The following is a 25,362-nucleotide window of genomic DNA, read 5'->3' as shown; positions in this document are numbered from 1 at the left end:
CTAGCCAAGAGAACCTTTTTTAAGGTCAGTTTTTTAAACACCCCCACGTACACAAAAGTGGTATCCATTGATTGAGAAAATACACACACAGACCAAGAGTGCTAGCCTACTAATTAATGATGTAAATGCATTCATATTGCTGTTTCTGCCTTTTCTCCTATGGTTGATAAAAAATACGCACCAGTAGTCTCCCAAAGGTCAAAACATTGGTCAGTTAGTCTGGGTTATTTATACTTTTTTCATTTTTCTTTGTAGGAAGTACTGTTAGACTGCATATTTTAAAAGAAAGGCTGCATACTCTAAAAGAAAGATCTTAGTTGTGTTAAGGGCACAACAAGTATGTAAAACATCCTTGTTATTAAATAGTTATTAGACTTTAAAATATCTCACAAATTTTCAGTTAAAAACATGTCATCATGCTGCACATTCAGTCTGTCTGTATCTGAAAAGTTTCTTCTGAGTTCTCCCAAACCTAGTAGATTGTTTTAGTCCAAATAAAATATAACATTGCCTTTTGCAAATCTTCACAGAAAAGACCCAAGTGCTTTCTTTTCATTTCCTGTGACTGATTTTATTGCTCCTGGCTACTCCATGATCATTAAACACCCAATGGATTTTAGTACGATGAAAGAAAAGATCAAGAACAATGACTACCAGTCCATAGAAGAACTGAAGGTAACTGTGATCACGTGTATGATGATTGGAGTAGACTGAACTATGATGCAAAGTTACTTGCTGGTTAAATTGAGAGTCAGGTTCTAGGATCCTATATACACAAAATGGTGGTGGTAAAAATACGCATGTCTGGTAGAATCTTTCTGATTGATCTTTATTTTGCAAAGAATTAAGTTGATTTTTTTTTTTTTTTTGCTGGGCCGGGCATGGTGGCCACACCTATAATACTAGCACTCTGGGAGGCCAAAGCAGGCAGATTGCTTGAGCTCAGGAGTTCAAGACCAGCCTGAACCAGAGTTTTCTACTAAAACTAGAAAAAGTTAGCTGGGCCTTATGGTGGGCCCCTGGAATCCCAGCTACTTGGGAGGCTAAGACAAGGGGATCACTTGGGCCCAGGAGTTTGAGGTTGCTGTGAGCTGTGACTCCATAGCACTCTAGCTAGAGCAACAGAGTGAGACTGTCTCAAAAAAATCCAAAGTCTTTGTATTTTTTCTCCTTTAGAAAATTTTATGAGCTCCATAATGAAAAACCAGGTGAAAGAAACCATCTGCTATCTTTTATTTATTATTTTTGTTTCTAGGGAAATTTTGAGTTTGATATGTGGTCTGCAGCATGTTTTTCCTCACCTTTAAAATGAGATATATTTTAATTTCAGTACGAATAAAGTTGACATTTTAAAAGTTCAATTAGAGTGGTTTCTTTTATTTTGAGACATATTAGGCATGCATATCTTCTCAAACATGGAACAAATTGGCTTCTCAAAAAAACTAAAGAGAAGTTCTATTACACTTCCTATTTTGATGAAAGTTGACCATTCCCTGAATTCACTTTGACTATATTTGTTGAGCATATTTTTCTCAACTTTAAGAAGAGAGTAAAAAACTTTAAAGAACCTAAAAGCCCACAGGATAATGTATATACCTAATGTTGAGATTTTTTTCCATCTTTCAATGGTCTTGGTATATGTCAGTTTCAGGGGCACACTTTTCATTTTAATCTTTTGAAGAAAAGATTATGTGTCTGTTTTAACATTTGCTGTATACTAAACCACCACAAACTTAATTGATTTAGAAAATACTTAACCGTACCTGTGTTTTTCCCGCATAACACTCCTAGAAAATTAGACGGTAAACATTATCTTTATTTTTTTTTGTTTACTATTATTATTTTTTGAGACTGGGTCTCAGTCTTTTGTCTGGGCTAGAGTGCCATGGCATCATCATTGTTCACTGCAACCTCAAACTCTGTGCCAGGCTAATTTTTTTTTTCCGATTATAGAAATAAGATCTTGGTTTGGTATATCCTGCTTTGTAGCCCAGGCTAGTATTGAACTCCTGTCCTCAAGTGATCTTAGCTTCCTGAAATGCTGGCATCACAGATGTGAGCCACCGTCGCCAGCCTTAGCCTCTGGAAATGCGAGCATTACAAGTGTGAGCCACTGTGGCCAGCCTGTCTTTACTTGGCCTCTTTCTATTCACATATTAATCAGCTGAGATTTATGAAGAATACCAGCATTTAGTTCTCTTTACTATTAATTTGAGAGTATGGATAATATTCTTCTTCCTCTGAAAAATCTGAATTACATTCTGTCTTACTTAGAGAAATGGAAACTTAACTTTTCATCTGGTGAAAATTAGGCTAAAACTGTTTATTTCAGCATATATCTGACCTTACTATTGCTTAATAGAAAAGAATTTCATAGTTTTGGTTTTTTTTCTTTTCCATAACTGGTTTTCTCCTGATCTTCCTCTCACTTTACGAGGAGAGAGAAGTCTGTCCCCTGAGCGCTTTAAGCAAATTAAGTTTTATCATAATTGAAAAGAACTGGTATTTTAACTCCAAAGTTTTCTACATTACTAAACTTTTCTGGAGAAAGCTCAACAATCTCAAGTAAAAATTAATGGCTTATTAAGCTCATTAGGCTATTAAAAGTAATAGAATACAGTGCACACACGTCTATATACAGTAGACCCTCCATAGCTGACCAGCTCCTTAAGTTGACCCGGTTCATGGACTGGACATGCACCACAGTGTGCATCAGTGCAATTCCTTATGTTGACCACCTCCCTACGTTGATGAGTTTGTTACAGTCCATTGGGTGATCAACTTACAGAGGTTCTACTGTATATATCAAAAAGTTGGGCTAGACATGGTGGCTTGTGTCTATAATCCCAGCATTTTGGGAGGCCAAGATGGGAGGATTGCTTGAGCCCAGAAGTTCAAAGTCACAGTGACCCATAATCACCCCATTTGTTACATACAACCTGGGCAATAGAACCAGACTCTGTCTCTAATAAATGAATGCTAGGTAATCAACAAGTTACCTTAACATACCAGACTTGTGATTATTAGCACAGTCCAGTACTGTCCTGCCAGGTACAGGCCAAACGGTCATTTCCAGTGGGTGTACGTGGTCATCCAGTGTCTTTGCTCACTTGCCTCCTCTCCCCCAAATATATTTTCAAAATACCTATAGCAAAGGTCTTTAATCTGGGGTTCTGTGGATAGCCCTTAGGGGGACCAGGAACCTGCTAAAATTACATGAAGTTTTCTTTGTTCAACTGTGTGTGTGTACTTGAGGAGTAGATCCAAGACCCAGGAAAGTCCTAACTGATGAGAGACCTGCAGCAGACTAAAGATCACAGATACTTCAGCCATTTTAATAACCAAGTTTATTGAACTTAGGCTATCTGTCTTTGTTCCATTTAACTGTTGCAAGCCATAATCACTGACTATTAAATAGTGAAATTTGAATGTTTTGGTGTGAGTTCTGAAGGAGTTTGGGGAGGGGTGGCTTCTTTTTTGTTGGTTTCTTAGCATTTTAACTTAGTAAGGCCCTCACATAATTGCTGTCACATTTATAGATGTAAAATTTACTTAACCATGAAAAAATGCAGTGGAGTCAAGTTCTCTAGCATATGTGCATACTTTGAAATTTAAGCCAGAAAACAGTTTTAATAATTTGGCTACTCCAGTTTTATGTTTTAACTCCTTGAGGTTGTATGATTAGTTTTACATTGGCATGACTTTGCAACATTCTGCAAATTATGTTTAGTTTATAGTAGTATAAAGAAAAATAATGCAAATGTTTTAACTTTTTAGCTCAATTAATTTGAATTTGGCAAGAAATATTGTGGTAAGTTAGCACTGTTCCCAGTTTTCAGTTAAGATTTAAAATAGGCTCGGCACCTGTGGCTCAAGTGGCTAAGGCTCCAGCCACATACACCCAAGGTGGCGGGTTCGAATCCAGCCCCGGCCGCCAAACAACAACAATGGCTGCAACCAAAAAATAGCCGGGCATTGTGGCAGGTGCTTGTGGTCCCAGCTACTTGGGAGGCTGAGGCAAGAGACTCACTTGAGCCCAGGAGTTGGAGGTTGCTGTGAGCTGTGATGCTACGGCACTCTACCCAGGGGCATAGCTTGAGGCTCTGTCTCAAAAAAAAAAAAAAAGATTTAAAATAAAATATTTAGTTCCTCAATGGAAACTTAAGATGTTTTAAAACTAAAAAATAATATTTTTTAATTACATGAATTTCTTCAAATTCTTTTTGTGTGCAGTGAGATTATGCTGAAGAAACCCGTTTAAAATTTCATTCTAGGATCTGAAGTTATACAGAGATACTATAAAATGTTTTAAGAACTTGGAAAAGGATGTTGTAGCATATTTAAATAAATTTTAACAGTATGTGTTTGGGAATGAGTCTAAAACTTAAGACTCACCAAACTTATTAGTGTTTAGTAAACAAGGAAAGAAAATGGCATTCTTCTTTTTAGTGGAATTTTTCCCCCCATAAACCTATGAAGTTGATATTTTTTAAGTTTTTTTAGTGGAACCAACTTTTGTGGTTTCAAACTGAGGGCTGGGAAGTTCTCTTTCTGGTAATACATTTTCCCACTTAATACTCTCTCTGCAGGATAACTTCAAGCTAATGTGTACTAATGCCATGATTTACAACAAACCAGAGACCATTTATTACAAAGCCGCCAAGAAGCTCTTGCACTCAGGGATGAAAATTCTTAGCCAGGTAAAGTAACCTCTTCATCATAAATAGTAAAATCTGTATATGTCTTGGTTGGTCTTAGTGATACAGATACAATAGATTATTGATTTTATTTTATTGGCAGACCATATTAAATTAGGAAAAATACTAAATGAAAAAAAATTTAGTAAAAAGAAAATTAAGGCGGGACTATTCTCATGTGGAATTGATAGAAATAAATGTTGGCAATCTCTTGTAATTACTTCTTTAGAGGCTTTTGAATTGGTATTTACCAGGTAGACTTATTTTTGCTGTGGTTTCACGTTTTCACATCAGCCTGAATTCCAGGGTAAGACTGGATGAATGACGAGACTTTTTAGGAAGGCTCTGTGTTTCAGTGTTCGGGTCAGACCTGTCCTCCGAGTGAAGCACAGAACATCTAATAGAAGGAAAAGGCAGTCATGTCCTACGTAAAGGTGTTTCAGTCAGCAGGCAGACCACAGGGGTGTGCCACTACCTTGTTTGGGTTGTTCTCTTGCTACGTTTAGATACAGAGTTGCTGCCATTGTGTTACAGCATTCAGTACAGTCTCCTGCTGAACAGGTTTGTAGCCTAGGCGCGGTGGACTACATCGTAAAGCGAGGTGTGTAGGAGGCTGTCCCTCTAGTCTGTGGAAGTGCACTCTGGTGTTCTCACGGTGGCAGAGTCACCTACTGACACATCTGTCTGTATTCAGTCATTAAGCGATGCATGACTACATACAAATGAGAACAGTCACGCCACTTCTCCATGAGAGCAGGCTGTCCCTTGAAGAGCACAAATGGATGTACAACGAGGCCTTTGAGGCGGGTAAAGTGCATGCATAGGCACAGACGCATCTCCAGGCTCTGGGTAGGAGAACCTGAGTAGGGAGAGACTGGACAGTGAGTGTGCTCCCAGAGTGACAGTTGATGAAAGACTCTGAAGGGTAACCTCAGGTGGTCACTGTGCATCTGCTGGGAGGAAAGAACTCACAGGGTAAGTCTTGAGGTTTCTCTGACGGTTCTGAGAGGGTGAACCTGCTAGTAAGACACCACTCCGGGGAAGCTAAGTGAGGATGGTCCTGGCACCACACTGTGGCAGGTCAGGTGAAGGCTGAGTTCTGGTTTTAGCTCTTCCACTGACCCCTGAGCCTTATGTGAGACATTAACAGCTCTGGGGCTCTGTTCTTATCTGAAAGAAAGGTTTAATTCGTGATCTCCAGGATGATTTCAAGCATAAATGCAGTGCTGTGGTAGGGAGGATACTATGAAAAAGAACAAGATATGAGAGGGATTTTACAAAGAAGAAATGAGTTGGGTGTATATACAGGTAGGAGGAGAAAGGAATCAGAATTGAGAGCTGGAGCTCAGCTCAGGGAAGTTAAAGCATAGTAGGAGTGAGTTATGGCTCGTTGCATGTGATTTTCCGATTTTTATGGCTGTCCATATTACAGTTTTACTTTTAAAGACGTGTTTTGGTGTGCAGATAATCTGAGTGTCTGGGTGCTTGACTCTAAGTGATTCTTGAATTCACTTAACTAGGGAAAGAAACACATTTGGATTGATGGATATGTTTGTACTCCTGCTATTTAGGTAACGTCAATTCATATACCTTAAAGTCTTACGTAACTGGCTTACATTATAGTTTCCTATCTTTGGCAACAATTGCAGAGGAAAGGGGAATATAAAATGCTTATTCCATTCTTTGAAGGAAGACTTTCAGAATGTAGAACCAAGACATATTCTGGCATTAAAAACCTGGAAGTCCTTGATACTGTATTTGAAGTAAAAGAGCTTTCAGCACCTACAGTCTTTAGTTACTCTAAAGTATATATGTTGAGTTGAGGGGAGGGAAGTCTAATTTTTTTAACCAACTTAGATTTACCACTATCTTCTCTTCCTTAAATAATGTGGTTAATTCAACGTGCACAGGATTTCAGTGGCTCTTGAGTTTTACTGAGGATGGAATCATTGGAAGCACAAAAAATAAACTTCACTCTCCCTCTCATCTTCACTTTATTTAATCTCTTCCTGTTGAGGAGCTCGCCCATCCTGTGTTATTTCTTCTTGTTGATGGTTCTCTCCGCTCTAGATGCAGGGATCATTACAACAGTGATATTTAAATGTTTAAATTTAGACTTTCTGAGTTAACTCTCCTAATGTTAGTTAGTTTTCCCAAGAGGGCCCAGCACACCCTCCCATGAATGGTATCTTTCCAAAGATAACTGTTTTTGAATGTTCATTAAAAGGATTGTGGAGTAATCATCCATTTTTTTTTTCAGTTACCAAATCATGACTATTAGTAGACCTGTTATTTTTGTAAAGAATAAACAGAGGAAGAATTACTCTTTTCATTGTCTGAGTAAATACTTGAGTGGAATGCTGCATTATAGTGCAAACAAAATAGTACAAACAGTACAATTGGTACTATAGTGGCTTTGAAATCAGACCACGCAAGGTTCAAGTCCTGGCTACTCTCCTGGGAGAAGCTGGGTCATGTAACCTTTCTCAGCCTTTCTCCTGTACCACAAAACGGGGATAATAATAGTACTTACCTCATAATTACGTGTGACATATAGATAATCACTCAGTAAATGTTAGCTATATTAATAGCAAGAAATCAGCTCTTTTAATCATTTAATATTGCAGAATTACAGCTCAGTAAGCAAAATGTTGATTGGAGACACTTTAGTTACCAAAAAAGAAGATACTGCTTTCAAAGTAAAATTAAACTTAACTCTTTTCTGTGACTTGCTTCTAAATTTAGAAAATTCTTCTAATTGAAATACAGTAAATCCTCCATAGCTGACCACCTCCCTACATTGACCACCACTTTAAATTGACCTAATTTTCACAGACTAACATGTACCACATGTATGTACAGTACAGTAGGCCTAGTTCCTTATGTTGTCCGCCTCCGTATGCTGACCAGTTTGTTACAGTCCCTTGGGTGGCCAAAGTATAGGGTTCTCCTGTGTATTTTAATTGTGTACATGTTAGGTTAAAAAAAACCAAAATAATACATATATATATTTTTGGCTGGGGCTGGGTTTGAACCCGCCACCTCCAGCATATGGGGCTGGCGCCCTACCCTTTAGAGCCACAGGTGCCGCCCAGAAAAACCCAAAACATTATTCATGTAGGTTGTGCTCTATAAAATTTTAGAGGTTCCTGAGAACTCTGTGGTCCAGTGAGCAGTTACAGAAATAAATTCACTAATATTTCTAGAGTAGGTAGCAAAATGGCTGTTTTTGTAAAGATGGATTCTTGCTCTGGTGCCGAGGCTGGAATGCAGTGGCAGGATCATAGCTCATTGCAGCCTCCAGCTCCTCGTCTCAGTCGATCCTCCTGCCTCAGCCTCCCAACCAGCTGAGAATGCAAACCTGTACCAGCTCGCCCAGCTAAGTTCTCTCATATAAAGACAGAGGCCTTACTGTGGTCCTTCTGCCTCAGCCTCCCAAAGCTCTGGGATTATAAACAGGAGCCCCTCACCTAGTTGCCTTTTCTTGTAATGATACTGTTCAGTTTGTCAAGGATTCAGAGAAACTGTCAAACACTAATATAAATTGATGTAACTTGTCTGAAAAGTAGCTTGGCAGTAAGTATCAAAAGCCTTAAAAATACTCATTCCCTTTAATCTAGTATTTCCTGTCCTAGCAACATAGAGATTCCTAGAGAGATTTATTTACAGTGATATTCATGGGACTTTGATTTGTGATGGTAGACACTTGGCAATCTAAGTGTCCGGTCACAAGTTGTTAATTAAATCAGGATATATACATAAGATTAACTACATTACAGTTACTGTAAACATTTTTTTTCAATACTTATTGATATGGATGGGAAATGCTTATAATTTATTAACTGAAAGGAATATTTTTTATCAAATACAATAATCTCCCTGCTATCCGGTACCGATGGGGATTGATAGATTCTACAACTAGTAACTCCAGTTACTCCAGAGTTACTATTAAAAATAAGCCTAATTATATACCCCATATTATCCCACACTGTAAACTCTGTACTGACTTGATATTAATATTGAATACACTAATTCAAAGCAAATTAAGGGCTGGGCACGGTGGCTCATGGCTATAATCCTAGCACTCTTGGGAGGTGAAGGCAAGAGGATAGCTTGAGCTTAGAAGTTTAAGATCAGCCTGAGCAACAAAGTGAGACTCTGTCTCAAAAAAAAAAAAAAAAAAAATTAATTATATACAGGGTGGCCATAAAGTTTGTGTGCATTTTTAAAATAGTTTACTATTTTAAACACAGACCTTAGTCTTTACAGAAAATAAAATAAGAGTTTACTATTTTAAATTGCACACAAACTTTGTGTCTGCCCTGTGTAATGGTTTTAAGATTACTTTAAAAACCTAATAAAAATATCAGGATTCATGTTCTTGGTGCTCTCATTGTCTGCACCACTAATACAGCAGTGTGATTAAAAACCAAGGCCTGTCTTGTGGTGACAAGAGTCTAGGTCTTAAGTCACTGGTTTTGTGACCTTAGGTGAGTCATTTGGTGTTCCTGAAATGCATTGTTCTAGTTTGAATAACCTCTGGTCCCATGCCACAATCATCAGTGATCACCGCAGGATACCAGAATATAGAGGCATTTCACATGATCACATGCTTTCAGTTTAAATACATCTCACAATTTTTAAGTTTCACAAAATAAGCAAATCTTTTAAATATAAAATGTTAATATAGTATTAAACTAAATTTCATTTTTGCAGTGCTATCTTTGTCTTTTTTTTTTTTCTTTTTTGGAGACAGAGTCTTATTTTGTCACCCTTGGCGTCACAGCTCACAGCAACCTCAAACTCTTGGGCTCAAGTGATCCTCTTGCCTCAGCCTCCTAAGTAGCTGGGACTACAGGTGACTGCCACAATGCCCAGCTATGTTTTTAGCAACGGAGTCTTGCTCTTGCTCAGGCTGGTCTCAAACTCCTGAGCTCAAGCAGTCCACATGCCTCAACCTCTGAGAACACTAGGATTATAGGCATGAACCCCTATCCCTGGCTAATACTTTGTCTTAATTCATGCTTCTTTTCTGTTAACTTTCTGATGGTTTGATAAAATTGTAAAACTTTCTTTTAAATTGAATTATAAAAATTGAAGGAATAGACATTCTGGTCCTGAATATAATACTCTCTTGGTGTAATTACATGTAATTGTTTTTCTTCCATGGTTAATAATAGGACAAGTGCAAACTCTTATGGGAAAAAGTGCATTACTTTAAAAGTTAATGACAAACAAACAATAAGAATATTTTTAAATATTTTTAGGAAAGAATTCAAAGCCTGAAACAGAGCATAGACTTCATGGCAGATTTGCAAAAAACTCGAAAGCAGAAAGATCGATCAGACACCTCACAGAGTGGGGAGGATGGCGGCTGCTGGCCGAGAGAGAGGGAAGACTCTGGAGATGCTGAAGCACAAGCTTTCAAAAGTCCCAATAAGGAAAATAAAAGGTAAGGAGTCTGAAATATCAAGGTTAAGCCGTATTTTTCTTTCTTTTCTTTTTTTTTTTAGTGATTGGTAACTATGTACATTAATGCACTTCTGGGGTACAGTGTGGGGTTTTCACATGCAATCCAAAATACTTCCATCAAACTGGTCAACACAGCCTTCGTGTCATTTTCTCAGTTATTGTTTTAAAACGTTCACATTCTATTCTTAGAAAGATTCACTTGTACCCCTATAAGATAAACCTCAGAAGTGATCCCTCCAGAGGCCGTATTTTTCAAGCTAGTAAGGGGGAAAAAGTACTGATCAGGGCCTGCCTTGGAAAGGCCATGTGGCTTTTTGGCATGAAAGTCCATTTTGGTGATGTGATACCCTAGGCTCTCTCTTTTCTTTTCTTTTTAAATTGAGACAGAGTCTTACTTTGTTGCTCTTGGTATAGTGCCCTGGTGTCACAGCTCACAGCAACCTCCAGCTCCTAGGCTCAAGCGAGTCTCTTGCCTCAGCCTCCTGTAGCTAGGACTATAGGCACCTGCCACAACGCCCCGCTATTTTGTTGTTGTTATTGTTGTTGTTGTTTTTAGCAGGCTGAGGCTGGGTTCAAACCTGCCAACCCTAGTGCATGTGGCCGGTGCCCTACCCTCTGAGCTATGGGCATCACCCCAGATACCCTCCTTTTGTACAGACCTGTGTGGAATTGTTCAGACACAGTCCTGAGTGTGCATTATTGTTTTAAAAACCAATAAGTTATCTTTAGAGACTCATCTTGTCAGTGAGTTTATTTAAAAATAGAAGTTTGTTTAAGAAAATGTTTTCATTACCTCATTCCGTAAGGGAGCAAAGATCTCACGGGAGTACAGTTGAAGCTGCCTCCTGAACAGATGGGCTGTCACCGAGATGCACACACGTTTTCCACTAGACGTTAGCTGGCGGGAAATGTGACGAACTTGGGTCCTCTGAGGCAGCAGCCGTCATGGTTAGCAGCAGCCATGGCCGTCCACTCACATCACTGATGGGCTTGGGGAGAGCTGGAGTTAATAGTTTTAAGGTTTCTCCTGTCATAATGTGACAAATTTCTTTGTTCTCTTCCTAAGATTTACACATTTTAAATACGTATTTTAAATTTAAATTTAAAAAATTGAACTATAAAAAAACCAAATTATATATTCTTCTACCCCTTTCAAATAATGTTTGAGGTAGAATTCATTTTTGTGACTGTGCCCAGGAAACATTTAAGACAAAAAAAGGATGGGCAGTGCCTGTGGCTCAAGGAGTAGGGCAGTGACCCCATATACTGGAGATGTTGGGTTCAAACCCGGCCCCAGCCGGAAAAAAAGGAAAGAAAGAGCATTTCCAGTGTGTCTTTTCTGTGTGATATTAGGGTCCTTTACCAGGTCATTAAAATAGGTGACAGTAAAATGTTCCCACTTGAGTTGTATTCCCATTTGGAACGCATTTTAATGTTTTTATGTTACTTTTTCACTTAGTATTAATGTGTGTTTTCAGGAGAGACAAAGATACACTTGAAGATAAGTTCAGGAGCGGTCATTTAGAGCGGGAGCAGGAGCAGATTGACCGCGTGGTGCGGGAGTCTGGGGGGAAGCTGACCCGGCGGCTCGCCAACAGCCAGGTGGGCAGCGCTTCCTGTCTTCTCTGTCTGCGATCAGAGTCAGCAGAAACTGGAAGGCTTGAAATGGCGTGTGTACTTCTAATCTGTGTCTGCCACAGAGCTCTTCGTCACTGTAACACTCAGTAGTAGAAAAATAAATAAGGGGCAGATGGTCCTCTACTTAGGATTTTCACCTTTGTAAGGGGAGTCCCCTTATACTATATGCATTTTCAGTTCATGATACTTTCCAGCTTTGAGTTTATTGGGACATAATCTCAGTGTAAGTTGAGGACCATATTTGTAAAGTACATGACTAATCCTCTGTTAGGGGATTTTTTTTTTTTAATGAAGTTAGTGTGTTCTAAAATTGGAAAAATGAATTACATTATTTTAAGCTTACAAGAAAACATATTCTGGTCTTTTCAAATCATATTACCACATTGATTTTAAAACCAAGTGAGTTCGTATATGAGTTGGGACAAGTCATTCCCCTTCCTTCATCTTCCTTTTTTGATAGAGTTGGGAGAACAAAGTGCCCATAAGGACCTACACAGCTCTTTAAAGTTCTGAGGTTTTCTTTATTAGCCTACATTTCTCTAGTCCATCAATGCCTAGGTGCATGAAGACAGATGTCCAAGGCAATATTTGAGTTTAATACAATGGCCACCTATCATTACTCTGATTAAAGTAAGACTTCTAGTGTGCTGCATTCATGTATATGGTACAGGCTGAGCCTTCCTCATCCAAAATTCAAAATGCTACAAAATCTGAAACTCGTGTGATAGGTGCACAAAATTATTAAAAATGCTTATAAAATCATCTTCAGCTTATGTCTGTAAGGGGTATATGAGTCAGATATTCTGAAGTTGGGGGAAAGACCTGAAATCCAGTGCACTCTGGTCTCAGACATTTCAGACTGTAGGTCTTCAGTCTGTATGTATCATGACAGTTTGTTCATTTGAACACTTCTGGTCATTACAGTGTGAATTTGAGAGAAGGAAACCAGATGGAACAACAACGCTGGGACTTCTCCACCCTGTGGATCCCACGGTGGGAGGTAAGATCACAGGGGAAGGCTGGGAAACTCAATGCTGTTTGGCAAAGAACAGAGGCAGTCTGGGCTAAAAATTAAAGTAGGAATCCACAATATTGACAAGCCATAAAGAATCCAGCTAGATAGCAGGATGGATTTCACGGTAACAGCTAGCCTAACTTTCACTTCATCCTAAAGTAGGTACTGTAGATCAAATTTTCTTTAAAATTCAAAGTCCTTAAAGCCACAAAATTTAGGCCATAATTTCTAGCCCTGATTTTAAGAGACTGTGGCATATGTACTCAGTTACTGCTAGAGGTATATCTTATATACTCAGACTATGACATAATTTAACTGACTTTTCATTTCAGTGAATAGAATTAATGTATATGCCACATAGTACCTTAAAATGTAGCATTTATACTCAACAACTTTATCTTTCACTGTGATCACTAGAAAGTTTATAAGCTTGGGAATTGATGTTTTAGAACCTGAGTCATATTTTTGTTTTCTCAGATGATCTTTTAATGGAGATCGTATAGGGAATATTTTGAAGTTTGACATAAGAATAGGAACTTTTTATCATTCACCTGAGCGGAAATCAAGTATTTCAATAAGTAGGTGTGAGAATATTAATTTAATACCCATTTTCATACTGTCATGGAGAGGTCATTGGGAATACAAAAATGAACGATGACAGAATTCCTACACTTAAGGAAGTAGTTGTCTGTGTTTCTTGTTTGCTGTGGGCAAGGCACTATCTTAGGAGCCATCAGAGAGTAAACACCACAGGGAGACATGAATCCCTGCCCATTCAGTTCTGTGGGAAGGGAGGGCACAAACAAAAAATCACCATCATTTAAAGAGGTGTCCGTCATGAATAAGTACGTTATAGGTGTGTGCCACTTATGAGTAAGAACAACAAAGGGAGAGAACACTTGTTTTTGTTTTTTTTGAGACGGAGCCTCAAGCTGTCCCCCTGGGTAGAGTGCCATGGCATCACGCTCACAGCAACCTCCAACTCCTGGGCTCAAGCAAGTCTCCTGCCTCTGCCTCCCAAGTAGCTGGGACTACAGGCGCCCGCCACAACGCCTGGCCATTTTTTGGTTGCAGCCATCATTGTTGTTTGGCGGGCCCGGGCTGGGGATTCGAACCCGCCACCTTAGGTGTTATGTGGCTGGCGCCTTAGCCGCTTGAGCCACAGGTGCTGAGCCAGGGAGAGAACACCTGTGACTGGTTGTCATGGAAGGTACTTGCCTAGTTTGGGGGTTAGGGGAGGCTTCCTGAAGGAGGTCATACTAAGGCTGATCCCCAGAAGGTAAGGGATGGGGAGTTGCAGTGGGACCAGCAGGTGGAGAAACCTTGAAGGAGGGAAGAGCCTGATGTCCTTGAAAACAAAGTTGAGTCTGTTAATGTTCTCTAAAGGAGGGAAAAGAGCAGTGCTGTGTTTTCAAAACAAAACTCACTTTCTACTTTGATGTGAATTTTTCAGAGCAAAATTAATATGGTCATGGGTCAGAGAAATGCCATAGGATTGAGAACATTGCCCTTTCTAGCATAGCTGATAAGAGATGGCACTGACTGATTTAGGTGAACTCCAAGATCTAGCCCTTCCTTTGCAGCTAGTCTCTGCTTTGCTCTGGTTTCCTGGGTTTCCAGCTCCTGTGGAGGTAATCAGACATGGCCTGAGCTGACCTGACCATTCACACCCACCCCAGCTCCCTGTGTAGGCCAGTCTGCTATTTAAAGTAGAAGATTCCCCATAAGGAACTAGGCCTGCTGTCCTGATACATACATGTGGTGCATGTCCAGTCTACGAAAATTAGGTCAGCCTACCGCCAACTTAGGTGGGGAGGTGGTCTACTAAGGAGATTCTGCCCTATATATGTGTATAGGGGGAGTGAGGGCTGTCGCTGCAACCTCCTTTACAGTCACGAAAGTGAGATGAAGTAGTATGCATGACAACACTCTGCAGTACCTGGGGATCATGACCTCATACTGCATGATGACATGCAGCAGTACCTGGGGATCATGACCCCGTACCGCACGACAACACTCGGCAGTACCTGGGGATCATGACCCCGTACTGCACAACGACACGCAGCAGTACCTGGGATTGTTACCTCGTGTGCCTCCTTCACTACTTGGTTTTGTGTTTTAGAACCAGGATACTGCCCTGTGAGACTGGGAATGACAACGGGAAGACTCCAGTCTGGTGTGAATACTTTGCAGGGCTTCAAAGAGGACAAAAGGAACAAAGTGACTCCAGGTGAGGCTCCCCCATGGTGGTCATGTTTTCTCTTGGGGAAGTTCGGGAAAGGAGGCATCATTACTACCATCCCTTGCTTTAGTCACTAGCTCTCTTGGAGATATTTTTGCACCATCAATTAGTTATTTCAGTAATTTCAGAACAAACTGGAAAATCAGGTGTTAGTATTCAAAAGGAGTTTATTCTTTTTTTTCTATTTCTCTCTCTGTGTGGGGAACAGTTTACTTGGGTTACAACATTACAAGTGTCTGTTTGGGAGAAAAGATCTAATTTGTATACTGGTCAGTGAAATATAAAATTGGAAGGGAATATCTTTTGTAAAATAAGAAAATAGATTGACATACAAATTAAAAGAATAGTATTGTAGTATTTACTTTTTTCAACAGTGTTATACTTGAATTATGGACCCTACAGTTCGTATGCACCACATTATGACTCTACATTTGCAAATATCAGCAAGGATGATTCTGATTTAATCTATTCAACTTATGGGGAAGACTCTGATCTTCAAAGTGATTTCAGGTGAGTCACCAACTAGTCCATTTTCTAAGTAGCATATTTTTCTAAAATATTAATGTACGTAGGAGATATGTAGATATACTTACAGACTTATCCAAATGGTGGAAAATGTATTCAGTATATTTCATAACTGACAATAATAGACCCATAGTTATCAGTATCCTTTAATGGATAATGAAAGAACATATCTCCTTGATATTAGCATCTGTAGTATTTTAATTATTACAAAAATATATTTTTAAAACCACTCTGTACCTCAACTGATACCAAGGTTCAAGAGCTTGTTACTTTGAAATGTTGATGGACTCTATGACGTTTGTGTGTGTCAGTGAGTTGTGTTCCAGACTTGACCAGTTTGGGAACCCACAGCACATTTTCCCCAAGATAGGAGTTAGGACATGATGGCTCGGCACTACAGCAGTGTACTTAACAAGCCTGTTTGACTCATCACATACTAGGTGGACTATCTAATACTATATATTTCGAGGGGAAGATAATTTCTGTGTTCCTACTTAAGATGCTGAGCACTTGACATCCTGTCAACAGGAGATGCCAGCTTTGAGAGGGAAGGACTGAAACTGAGAGCTTATTCCCAGGCGTGAACGAAAAGAAGCCAAGTCCAGGTTCTGTGTGGACAGCATGGCCTTTGTTCCCTAGAGTGTGAGCAGGCTGAGTTTGAAAAAGAAGTCAGCTTGCGTGTTAAGGTGGGAGGGAACATAAGAGTTGAGAGAGGTAGGGATTGGTGTGTTCATTCCTTACTGGGAGGCATGGTTCTGTGTGGGTGGGCTTCTATAGTCAGGCCTATCTCCCCGTCTTTTGGCAGAGTGTTGAGCGTGGTGTCTCTTGGACTGCTTCCTGTGGTTGAGGGTTGGTGTGAGCTGCGAAAGGAAAGAAGGGAGGGGGAAGAGAGTGCCGTTTACTGAAACACTCTTGGGTCTCCAGGCAGAACTGGAGGATATGAGTGGTTGTTTTCGGATGACTGCCAGGTCAATAAATCGGGAGATGAGGCAGAGGTCCACAACTAAGTTGAGAAAGATCATGATTGGTGGCCCTAAAATAGGAAATAACCAAGGAGACCAGGAGTCAAATAAGGAGCGGGGATTAGATGATGCAAGATCTGTTTGTCTCTTTTGATTCATTTTCGGTGTTCTTTTACTTTGCCTGTGATTATTCCTGACTGGTTTATAAGAAACAACATTCTTCTCCAAAAAGACGCACATGCCTCCTTTTTTGCCGTAAGTCAATCTAAGGCTTGGCGATTTGGGAGTTGGATTCTTGTAGCTAAAGAATTAACTTGGGATCGTAGGGTGACTGAAGAGTCTGCTGCTCTTTCCACATCTTCACTGAGTTCTGGGAAGAGTGGGTGGTAAAAATGGGTTGATGTACTAATGCCTGCAAAGCCCTGCCAAGTGCAGCCACTATGCCTGTTCCAAGGAGTACAAGGAGGAAGATGCCTCTTTTTTTCTGGAAGTAAGGGGATTTGTCAGGGCCTGAGTGAGGGAGGAGTCATTCACAAAAGAGACTTGGTTGAGGAAAGCTCAGATGCACAGACCAGAGTGGTTAGCTATAGGCACCAATAGATAGAGCAGCCGCAGAGGAAAAATATTCCTGGAGAAGCACAGGAAGAATCAGATAAGGGAAAAATGTGAGTTGAGGGAACAGAGATCCGGTTTTGTAAAGCTACAGAGTCTTCAGTACCATTGAGATTGAAGCAGGTTAAATTAGGGGAGGGGTGGAAAGTCTGTCATTATGGAACTGAACAGCTGTGTTATTTTCTGCCAGAATGGAAGAGTTATATATGTCAGGTATGAGTATGGGATAAAAAAATGTTGGCATAAAGAAAGGCACATCCAGCATCCTGAGGGGGAGAGGAGAGAGGCAGAGTTCAGGGCAGCTGAGAAGAACGTGTTTAAAAGCCAGGGAATGAGGGAGTGTTTTTATAGGTCTTGGAGGACGATGAGGTCTGATCCTTTATAGGGTGGAGGGCTTAGACTGGAAGAGAGGTTTTTTATGATTTGTCTTGGTTCTTGCTGATGTACTGTGTCCTGAACTCCTCCTCCATCTGATAATCCCACATGTGTGAGGTGTGTCCAGCAGACAGTGGTCCCGACTCCACCTCCAGGGCATCCTGTGCCCATTATTTTGCCTGTCCAGTACCTCTTACCTCCATAAGAACAGGCAGAGGCTTTGGTAACTGCAGTGGCGTGTGAGTGTGGCTAGTAAAAGAGAGTTCTGAGGTAGTTGATATGCGGATGGGGGTTGGTGAGGTATTCATGGATGTATGAGGTTTGGGTAGCAAGACAACCTATGCATTCAGTCAGGGTTGATGGGGAGGGGAAAGGACCAGAATTAACAGGAGGGGTAGCCAGAAGGGAAAAGGAAGAGTTGGGTTTCCTCAGGGAGAAAGTCTTAGAAGGTGCCTTGTAGCCACAGATCTGTAAAGGCTTAAAAGAGGTCATCCCAGCTTTTGTGAGAGTGGCCAGGCATCTCAAGAAAAGTCATGGAGAAAAGGGGAAAATCAGGGAGGAATGGTACACATTTATGGGGAAGTGGACTCTTGGGGGATCCTGGTGAGTTTTACAGCGGGAGGGTCTCCCAGTGTCCTTTTTCTGTAGAACACAGCTTGATTCAGGATCTGTGGATCCAGACTGGGAGGTCTACGAGGCAGACGGCCGTGGGGAGCTGTAGAGAACTGTGCGCGGACCTGTCCAGTGAGGGGATAGAGTCCTGCGGGGTGAGGGAAATCTGAGGAAGACTTGTCTTGCCTGTTGGTCTCTGACTTCTCTGCTGAGGGTTGGGGTATGAGCTGGTTTATTGTTTTTCTAAGTTCATTCCTGGTTGCCTGGAGGATGGGAAAGTTTCCTATGATGGAGTCTGGAGGGGTCCAGGCATAGAATAATAGTTCTGCCCTACATTGTTTCAAAAGGACTGTAGAGAGAGGTTTGCAGGGGGTAGAGCGAATGTGGAGTGAAGCGATGGGGAAGAGCTGAATCCTCTTGTTTGTGTTGGGTACTGATTGGGTGAGACATTTAAAGATGTTTGTGTGTTCTGCTTTCCCGATGATTAGGGCCTGTAAGACACATGGAGGCGCCACTGGGCTCCTAGGGCTTATGAGGGTTGGGAGGTGATCTGGCTGATGAAAGCTGGGTGGTTGTCACTCTGAATGGAGTTGGGGAGGCTGAATCTAGGAATAACACGGTGGAGGAGGCTGCAGACAATTTCATGGGTTTTCTCACCTGTGTGGGGAAGGCATCAACCCCCCCGGAGAAGGTATCGATCCAAGCTAGGAGAAGGTGATATTTCCGTACAGGAGGCATGTGGTGAAGTCAGTCTGCCAGTCTGGGGGGGTGGGGGGTGGGGGGGGCGCAGCCTACTGTGTGGGGACAGGGGGTAGTTTTATGGCTCCGTGGGGTGAGACCTAGTGCAGATTGTGCAAGACTGGGTTGTGTGTTTTAAAAGGGAAGACAGTCATGGGTGGGCAGAAAGAAGGGTGTGAAGAGGCTTGAAGCCGACATGGAGGCTCCTGTGCAGGGAAGAGCGGCTGTTTGTGCTTCTGAGGAAAGAAGAGTAAACTTTCCCTGTGAAGGAACCGTCCTTCCGTGTGGGAAGATGCTGGGCCTTATCCTACTCTTCAGATGTAGATGCTGGAGGGAGTTTATCAGAGGACAAGTACTGGCCCTCTGGGGGAGGGAGGCAGTGTGAGGGCACTGAGCTGCCCCTTTGCTTCTGTGTCGGTTTTTTGGTTGCCTTTAGAAATTGGATCTGTTTTATTTTGGTGGCCTTTACAGTGGATAATGGCTACTTCCTTGGGGAGAGTCGCTGTATTTAGGAGGTTTTTGATGAGTGTGGTGTTGATGACACAGGAGCCTCAGGTGGTAATGAACCCTCTTTCTTGCCATGTGGCTGCATGGTGATGGATTATGTGGAAATTATGCTTAGAATCTGCGTATATGTTAATGGAGTGGCCTTGTGTGAGTTGCAAGACTTCAGTTGGGGCTGAGAGTTCTGCCTATTGTGAGGAGGTGCTGGGGGCAAAGTAGTAGAGGCGACAATGTGGGGAGAAGATACAGTGGCAGAGCTGCCTGGGCAGTGAGTGGGCAGTGGGCTGAGAATGATGCCCTTAATAAACCAGGGGACAGTGTGGGAAGAAGATACGGTGGCAGAGCTGCAGTGGGCTGAGAGTGGGCAGTGGGTTGAGAATGATGCCCTTGATAAACCAGGTGTCTTCAGGGTCAGGTAAGGGAAAGAGGGAGATGTGGAGAACAGGATGTAGTATTGCCAGGATTAAAGGCCAGCAATCATGGAATGCGTTTTGGGAAGTGTGAGTGGAGGGCAGCTCATGGAGCTGAGGGGTTACATGCCAGGCCACGGAGAAAGTGAAGATCTGGGTTTTCTATAAAGAAGATTAGGAGCTGGAGTAAGTGAGATGTAGAAATTAAAGATGATAAGTATTGGTGCTTTAAAAGGGATGGGATGCTATAAGGGGTCAGTAGATATGTGGGGGCAGGCAGATAAGTTTCGGGGCCTCTAGGAAAAGAAGAGATGTGGCTCCCCTGCTCGGAGCCAAGGGCTCGCCTAGGGCTGTGAATCCTGTCTGTTTTGACAGGAATGCTACTGGGAGGTGATCATTGTGCAGTTTCTGTGTTAGGACCCCTACTGCACATCCTTGGTGTTCTGACACTGAGAGATGAAATGGATAGTGGGGATCAGGGAGATGGAGGGAGAGTGTTCAGGACCGAGAGGATTATAGGAAGAGGAAGGAACTTGACCAAAGCTGCTGCAGGTCTAGGAGGTCAGATGGGGAACATTTAGCAGCAGTGTATAGAGGCTTGGCCAAGGCTACAAAATTGGGAATCTAGGCTCTAAAATACCCAAAATCCCCAGGAAGGAGAGGAGGTCGTTTTTTGTTTGGAGAAGGGGTAAGGAGGAGATTGCCTGACTGCAGTCATTCCTGTAAGAGGATGCTGAGGTTTCGGACAGAGGGAGAGGTTGACTGGGCTTTGGAAGGGGACATTATACCCTTGGGTGGCAAGGAGAGAGAGTAAGTGGATGGTGTCTTGCCAGGAGGCAGTGGGAGAGGGGCTGCACAAGAGAAGATCATCTACATACTGAACAACTGTGGGATTTTTCAGTAAAGGTAACTGCTGGAGGTGGGCCTAAAGTTCCTGACCAAAGTAATGAGGACTGTCTCTAAAATCCTGGGGGAGAACTGTCCAGGTGAATTGTTGGCTAGTGGAGGAATCAGGGTTGGTCCAGGTGAAGGCAAAGAGGGCTTGGGAGAACTCATGGATGGGGATGGTAAAAATGGCATCTCTGAGATCTAAAACTGTGTAGGTGGCGGTATTGGAAGGAATGGTAGATAGGAGAGCATAGGGATCAGGAACTACTGGGCAGATAGGCTGAACAACTTCATTCATGGCCCATAAGTCTTGCCCTAACAATATGAACCATCAGGTTTTTTTACAGGAAGGATGGGAGTGTTATAGAGTGAGTTAGTAGGCTTGAGGATACCGGCCAACAGGAGTTTGAGGATGAGTGGTTTAACACCCCTGAGGGCCACCATGGGGATTGGGTATTTTTCAAGGGAAGGATATGAATTTGGGGGTCTGAGGGTAATGAGATGGGCAAATGATGGGAGGCTATAGAAGGAAGAGAGGTATCCCACACGGTGGGGTCTGTGGGGAGGTCGGCTTGAGAGAATGGAGGGGCTCTAGGGGAGGGGTAGTGAGAGGTGGGAGCCGACAGGAATCCTCAGGTTTGCTCATCATTTTGAGAGGGTATCTGCCCAGTAGGGGAATGCTGTGTGAAGGAATGGTAAGGAGTGAATGTGAAGAAGAGCGTCCAGAAGATGAACAGCACAGGGTGGGGCAGTGTGAGGGCGAGCGGATTGCCATCAGATCTGTTTGTTGTAAGGGACCCTTATAGCAGGGCAAGTGGGCGTGTATGGCCCTGCTATCAGTCAGAAAAGAGATTGGCTTACCTTCCACCAGCAGAGATACCTGGAGTTAAGTCCTAGTGATCGTCCAAGGGGCCTACTGATTCTCTGGGAACTGTCACTCTTCAATGGCCAAGCCCAAGAGGTTGGGGAATTCCGCCAGGTCATGGGAGTAACTGCAAACCAGGTCCTCAGAAGGCCCTGGGCAGTCAGACTTCCAGTGAGGACTTTCACAGGCTGGACACGTATTGCTTGGCCCAGTGACCAGGTGTACCACACTTGAAGCACGGTCCCAGCAGAGGTTTCCTTCTTCTGGACTATCCAGAGGAGTTTCAAGAAACCCTAGGCCAGGGTTTATCTAATGGCAGAAGCCCGTAACTTCAGCTCTGAGAGGCCCTGCCACTTAGAGGCCTCTTCTCAGTTATTGAAGACCTCGAAGGCCAGGTCAAGGAGATCTCACTGGGGGTCTGAGGGCCCTTGGGGGATTTTTGGAGTTTTTTCCAGATATCAGGTGCCAACTGGGAGATAAAATGTGTGTTAATAAGAAGTCTGGCCTCGTTGCATTCTGGCATTAGGATGGTATAGCGGTGGAGGGCTTCCTTGAGACAGGCTGAAAATTGGGCAGGATTTTCATCCTGTTTCTGGGTTCTTTTAATTTGTCATAATTGATGGCCTTATGGGCTGTTTTTTTGTTGTTTTTTTTTTTAGTCCATCTCAGAGACTCTGGACCATGTAGTTACAGAGGCAAACCCCAGGAGCGTTAGTTTGGTAATTCTAATTGGAGTCTTCCCAGGGACAGCCCTAGTGTGCTTTTTTGGTGGTAGTTTTTAGAAGGCAGAGGTCCCTAAGTCAGGTTGATCAAACCTCTGGCAGTGTTTGGTTTGTTCTCTCTCCAGAGATCTTCAACGTGAACCTGGGCCTGGGCCCAGACCTGCTCCCTCTCCTCTGAAGTTAGGGTGGAGATGAGGATGACGTATAAATCATGCCAGGTCAGATCATATGACTGGGTTAGATATCTAAATTCTTGAGAGTATTTTATGGGGTGGGTGGAGAACAAACTTAGTTTCCGAATTATGTAGGACAGATCTAAGAGAGAAAAGGGGACATGAACCCTGATGATACCTTCTATTCCCGCAGCCTCTCGGAGAGGGTATAGAGGCTATGGTGGTCCAGAAGTGGAAGGTCCACAGGTGTGGCCAGATCTCGTATGAGGTGGGGAAGTTGGGTCCACCATCGTCCCTTTCCTGCCCACGTCTGCCATCTTTTCTTTTTCGTCCATGTGCAACGGAAGGCGGGGGACAGTGGAGGGGGGGATGGGGTGGAATTCTGTGGGTAGGGAGGAGGTTGGGTGGGGTTGTCTGCTGGTCCAAGGAAGATAATGGAGAGTCGGGAGGTTTGGGGAGGGCTGGTTTGACCTGTGCAAGGAAAACCTGAGAGGGCTCACAAGAGGAACACAGGAGTGTCTTGGGGGAGGAGGAGGCCTGGACATAGGAGATTTGCAACCATTTGCCCAATCTCTGACAGTGATTGTCGAGATCAGTGAGGGTCAAAAGGTCGAAGGTGCCATTTTCAGGCCATTGGGAACCATTGTCTAGTTTATACATAGGCCAGGCAGTATTACAGAAAAAGATGAGGCGTTTAGGTTTAAGGTCAGGATAGAGGTATAGAGGCTTGGAGTGAGTTAAGAGGGAGCTTAAAGGTGAAGAAGGGGAAATCGGTGACTGAGCGGTCCCATATCAGAAACTGGAGGTAGAAAATAAATGAGATTAAGGTGAGGATGTAAGAGGATCTTAGGAGGAGCAGGAGGAAGGAAGTGGCTGGGGCCGGGGAAGTGACCAGGTGCCCCTGAAGGACCTTTAACCAGCCCAAAAAGAGTAGTCTAGGTCCACGACAGGGCATCTCCATCCACAAGGCACTGGACAGGTGAGTCTAACCCGCCAGGGTTAGGAGGCACGGACTACTGGAGTTTTTGGCCCAGAGTGGAGAATGGGAAGAGAAGTTTAAAAAGGCTGAGAGAGGGGCAGCGCCTGTTGCTCAGTGAGAGTGGGGCGCTGGCCCCATATACCGAGGGTGGCGGATTCAAACCCAGCCCTGGCCAAACTGCAACAAAAAAATAGCCGGCGTTGTGGCGGGTGCCTGTATTCCCAGCTACTCGGGAGGCTGAGGCAAGAGAATCAATCGCCTGAGCCCAGGAGCTAGAGGTTGCTGTGAGCTCTGACTTCACAACACTCTTCCAAGGGCGACGAAGTGAGACTCTGTCTCTTTAAAAAAAAAAAAGCTGAGAGAGGGGTTATATACGAATATTTAAAGGCCTAGAAATAGAGAAAGAGGGAGAGAGATGTTAGGAGTGGAGTTAAAAAGGCTCAGAAAGGAGTTACAGACGAATGCTCACCTCACTATTAAATGGATGAATTCTGGGCAGGAGTCGGTGGGATCCCCGTTTCCCTTTGTCTCATTTGAACAAGTGTCCCTCTAGTTGGGAGTGGGATACATCAGTGGGATGTCTCAGCCCCCCCAAAGGGGCTTCTCCCTATCTCAGATTTTGGCACCAAAATGAGAGGTTAAGGACCAAAAATGAGAGGTTATTCTGAGACATGAATGAAAGGAGCAGAGTCCAAGTTCTGTGTGAGCAACACGGCCTTTATTCCCTTGGGTGCGAGCAGGCTGAGTTCGAAAAATAAGTCAGCATGTGGGTTAAGGCCAGGGGGAATATCAGAGTTCGAGGGGTGGGGATTGGCACATTCATTTCCATCCTGGGCAGGATGTGCTTTCCTGGGCAGGAAGGTTCTATTTGGGTGGGTCCCTACGTTGAGCCCTGTCAATCTTGACTTAGAATATTCTGCCTCAGGATGGGGCATTAAACTTGGGTTATTCCCTCTTGGGACTAGTACCTTGTTAACTTTCATTATGTAAAATAATTTAATCCTCTAGATTAATTAGTCCTGTGGTTTTCTGACAAGGGGGGACTGTTCACTTTTATGTAAGCATGTGTGCTTTTTTGGTGGTGGTTTTTAGAAGGCAGGCGTCCCTAAGTCAGGTTGACTATTGTTTTATATCAATTTTATATGTTTTAGACTTTACCTGCTTGAATGAATTCTTTCTAGGTTATTGTATCTGTGCCTTCCACAATGGGCATTGCAGGTCCATGCTGTGCCAGGCATTATTGAGATGCTGGGATTCCTCAGTGAACGTCCCATCAGAGACCCACACCTTCCTGTCAGATGGTGGTGCTGGGTGGGGAGATGGGTGGGGGTTAAACAAAGGGAAGTCTTTTTTTTTTTTTTTTTTTTTTGAGACAGAGCCTCAAGCTGTCCCCCTGGGTAGAGTGCCATGGCATCACTGCTCACAGCAACCTCCAACTCTGGACTCAAGCGAGTCTCCTGCCTCAGCTTCCCAAGTAGCTGGGACCATAGGCGCCCACCACAACGCCCGGTTATTTTTTGGTTGCAGCTGTCATTGTTGTTTGGCAGCCCGGGTTGGATTCGAACCCGCCGCCTTGGGTGTACGTGGCTGGTGCCTTAGCCACTTGAGCCACAGGCGCCGAGCCCAAAGGGAAGTCTTTACTGCAAAAGTGAAAGTGGAACAAAAACTGAAGGAAGTGAGGAAGCAAGCAGGGCTGCCATCTAAAACATTCTAGCCAATGAAGTAGCCTTGCAGAGGCTGACACACTGAAAGCACAGCAGGAGAGTGACAGGGAAAGTGGTCGGAGAGGAACAGGTGGGAGAGCACCTTAGTGAGAACTTGGAGTTTTACTCCAAGGGAGATAGGAAACTACGGGTGGATTATGAGCAAAAGAGCAACCCAGTCTGGCTTGTAATTTTTTTTTTTTTTTTTTTTGAGACAGAGCCTCAAGCTG

The 25,362-nt window shown here is 42.9% G+C and overlaps 1 protein-coding gene across 3 annotated transcripts in view; it reads left to right on the top strand.

Moving 5' to 3' along the window:
• BRD7 (bromodomain containing 7) overlaps nt 1-25,362 on the top strand; it is a 47,273-nt gene that overhangs the window by 16,521 nt on the left and 5,390 nt on the right. For 2 of the 3 annotated variants that reach the window (XM_012806864.2, XM_003792535.3), the window contains exons 5-11: nt 531-675; nt 4,590-4,700; nt 9,965-10,149; nt 11,648-11,771; nt 12,732-12,807; nt 14,945-15,052; nt 15,439-15,574. In XM_012806864.2, the coding sequence (XP_012662318.1) occupies nt 531-675; nt 4,590-4,700; nt 9,965-10,149; nt 11,648-11,771; nt 12,732-12,807; nt 14,945-15,052; nt 15,439-15,574 (885 nt within the window). The remainder of the gene's footprint in view (nt 1-530; nt 676-4,589; nt 4,701-9,964; nt 10,150-11,647; nt 11,772-12,731; nt 12,808-14,944; nt 15,053-15,438; nt 15,575-25,362) is intronic. The other variant, XM_023514774.1, reaches the window with a different exon arrangement.

Source organism: Otolemur garnettii, unplaced genomic scaffold (assembly GCF_000181295.1).
Source record: "Otolemur garnettii isolate 467f Iridium unplaced genomic scaffold, OtoGar3 scaffold00058, whole genome shotgun sequence".
NCBI lineage: Eukaryota > Metazoa > Chordata > Mammalia > Primates > Galagidae > Otolemur > Otolemur garnettii.
Note: the sequence above shows the minus strand (reverse complement) of the source record. Positions and strands in the feature narration are given on the sequence as shown.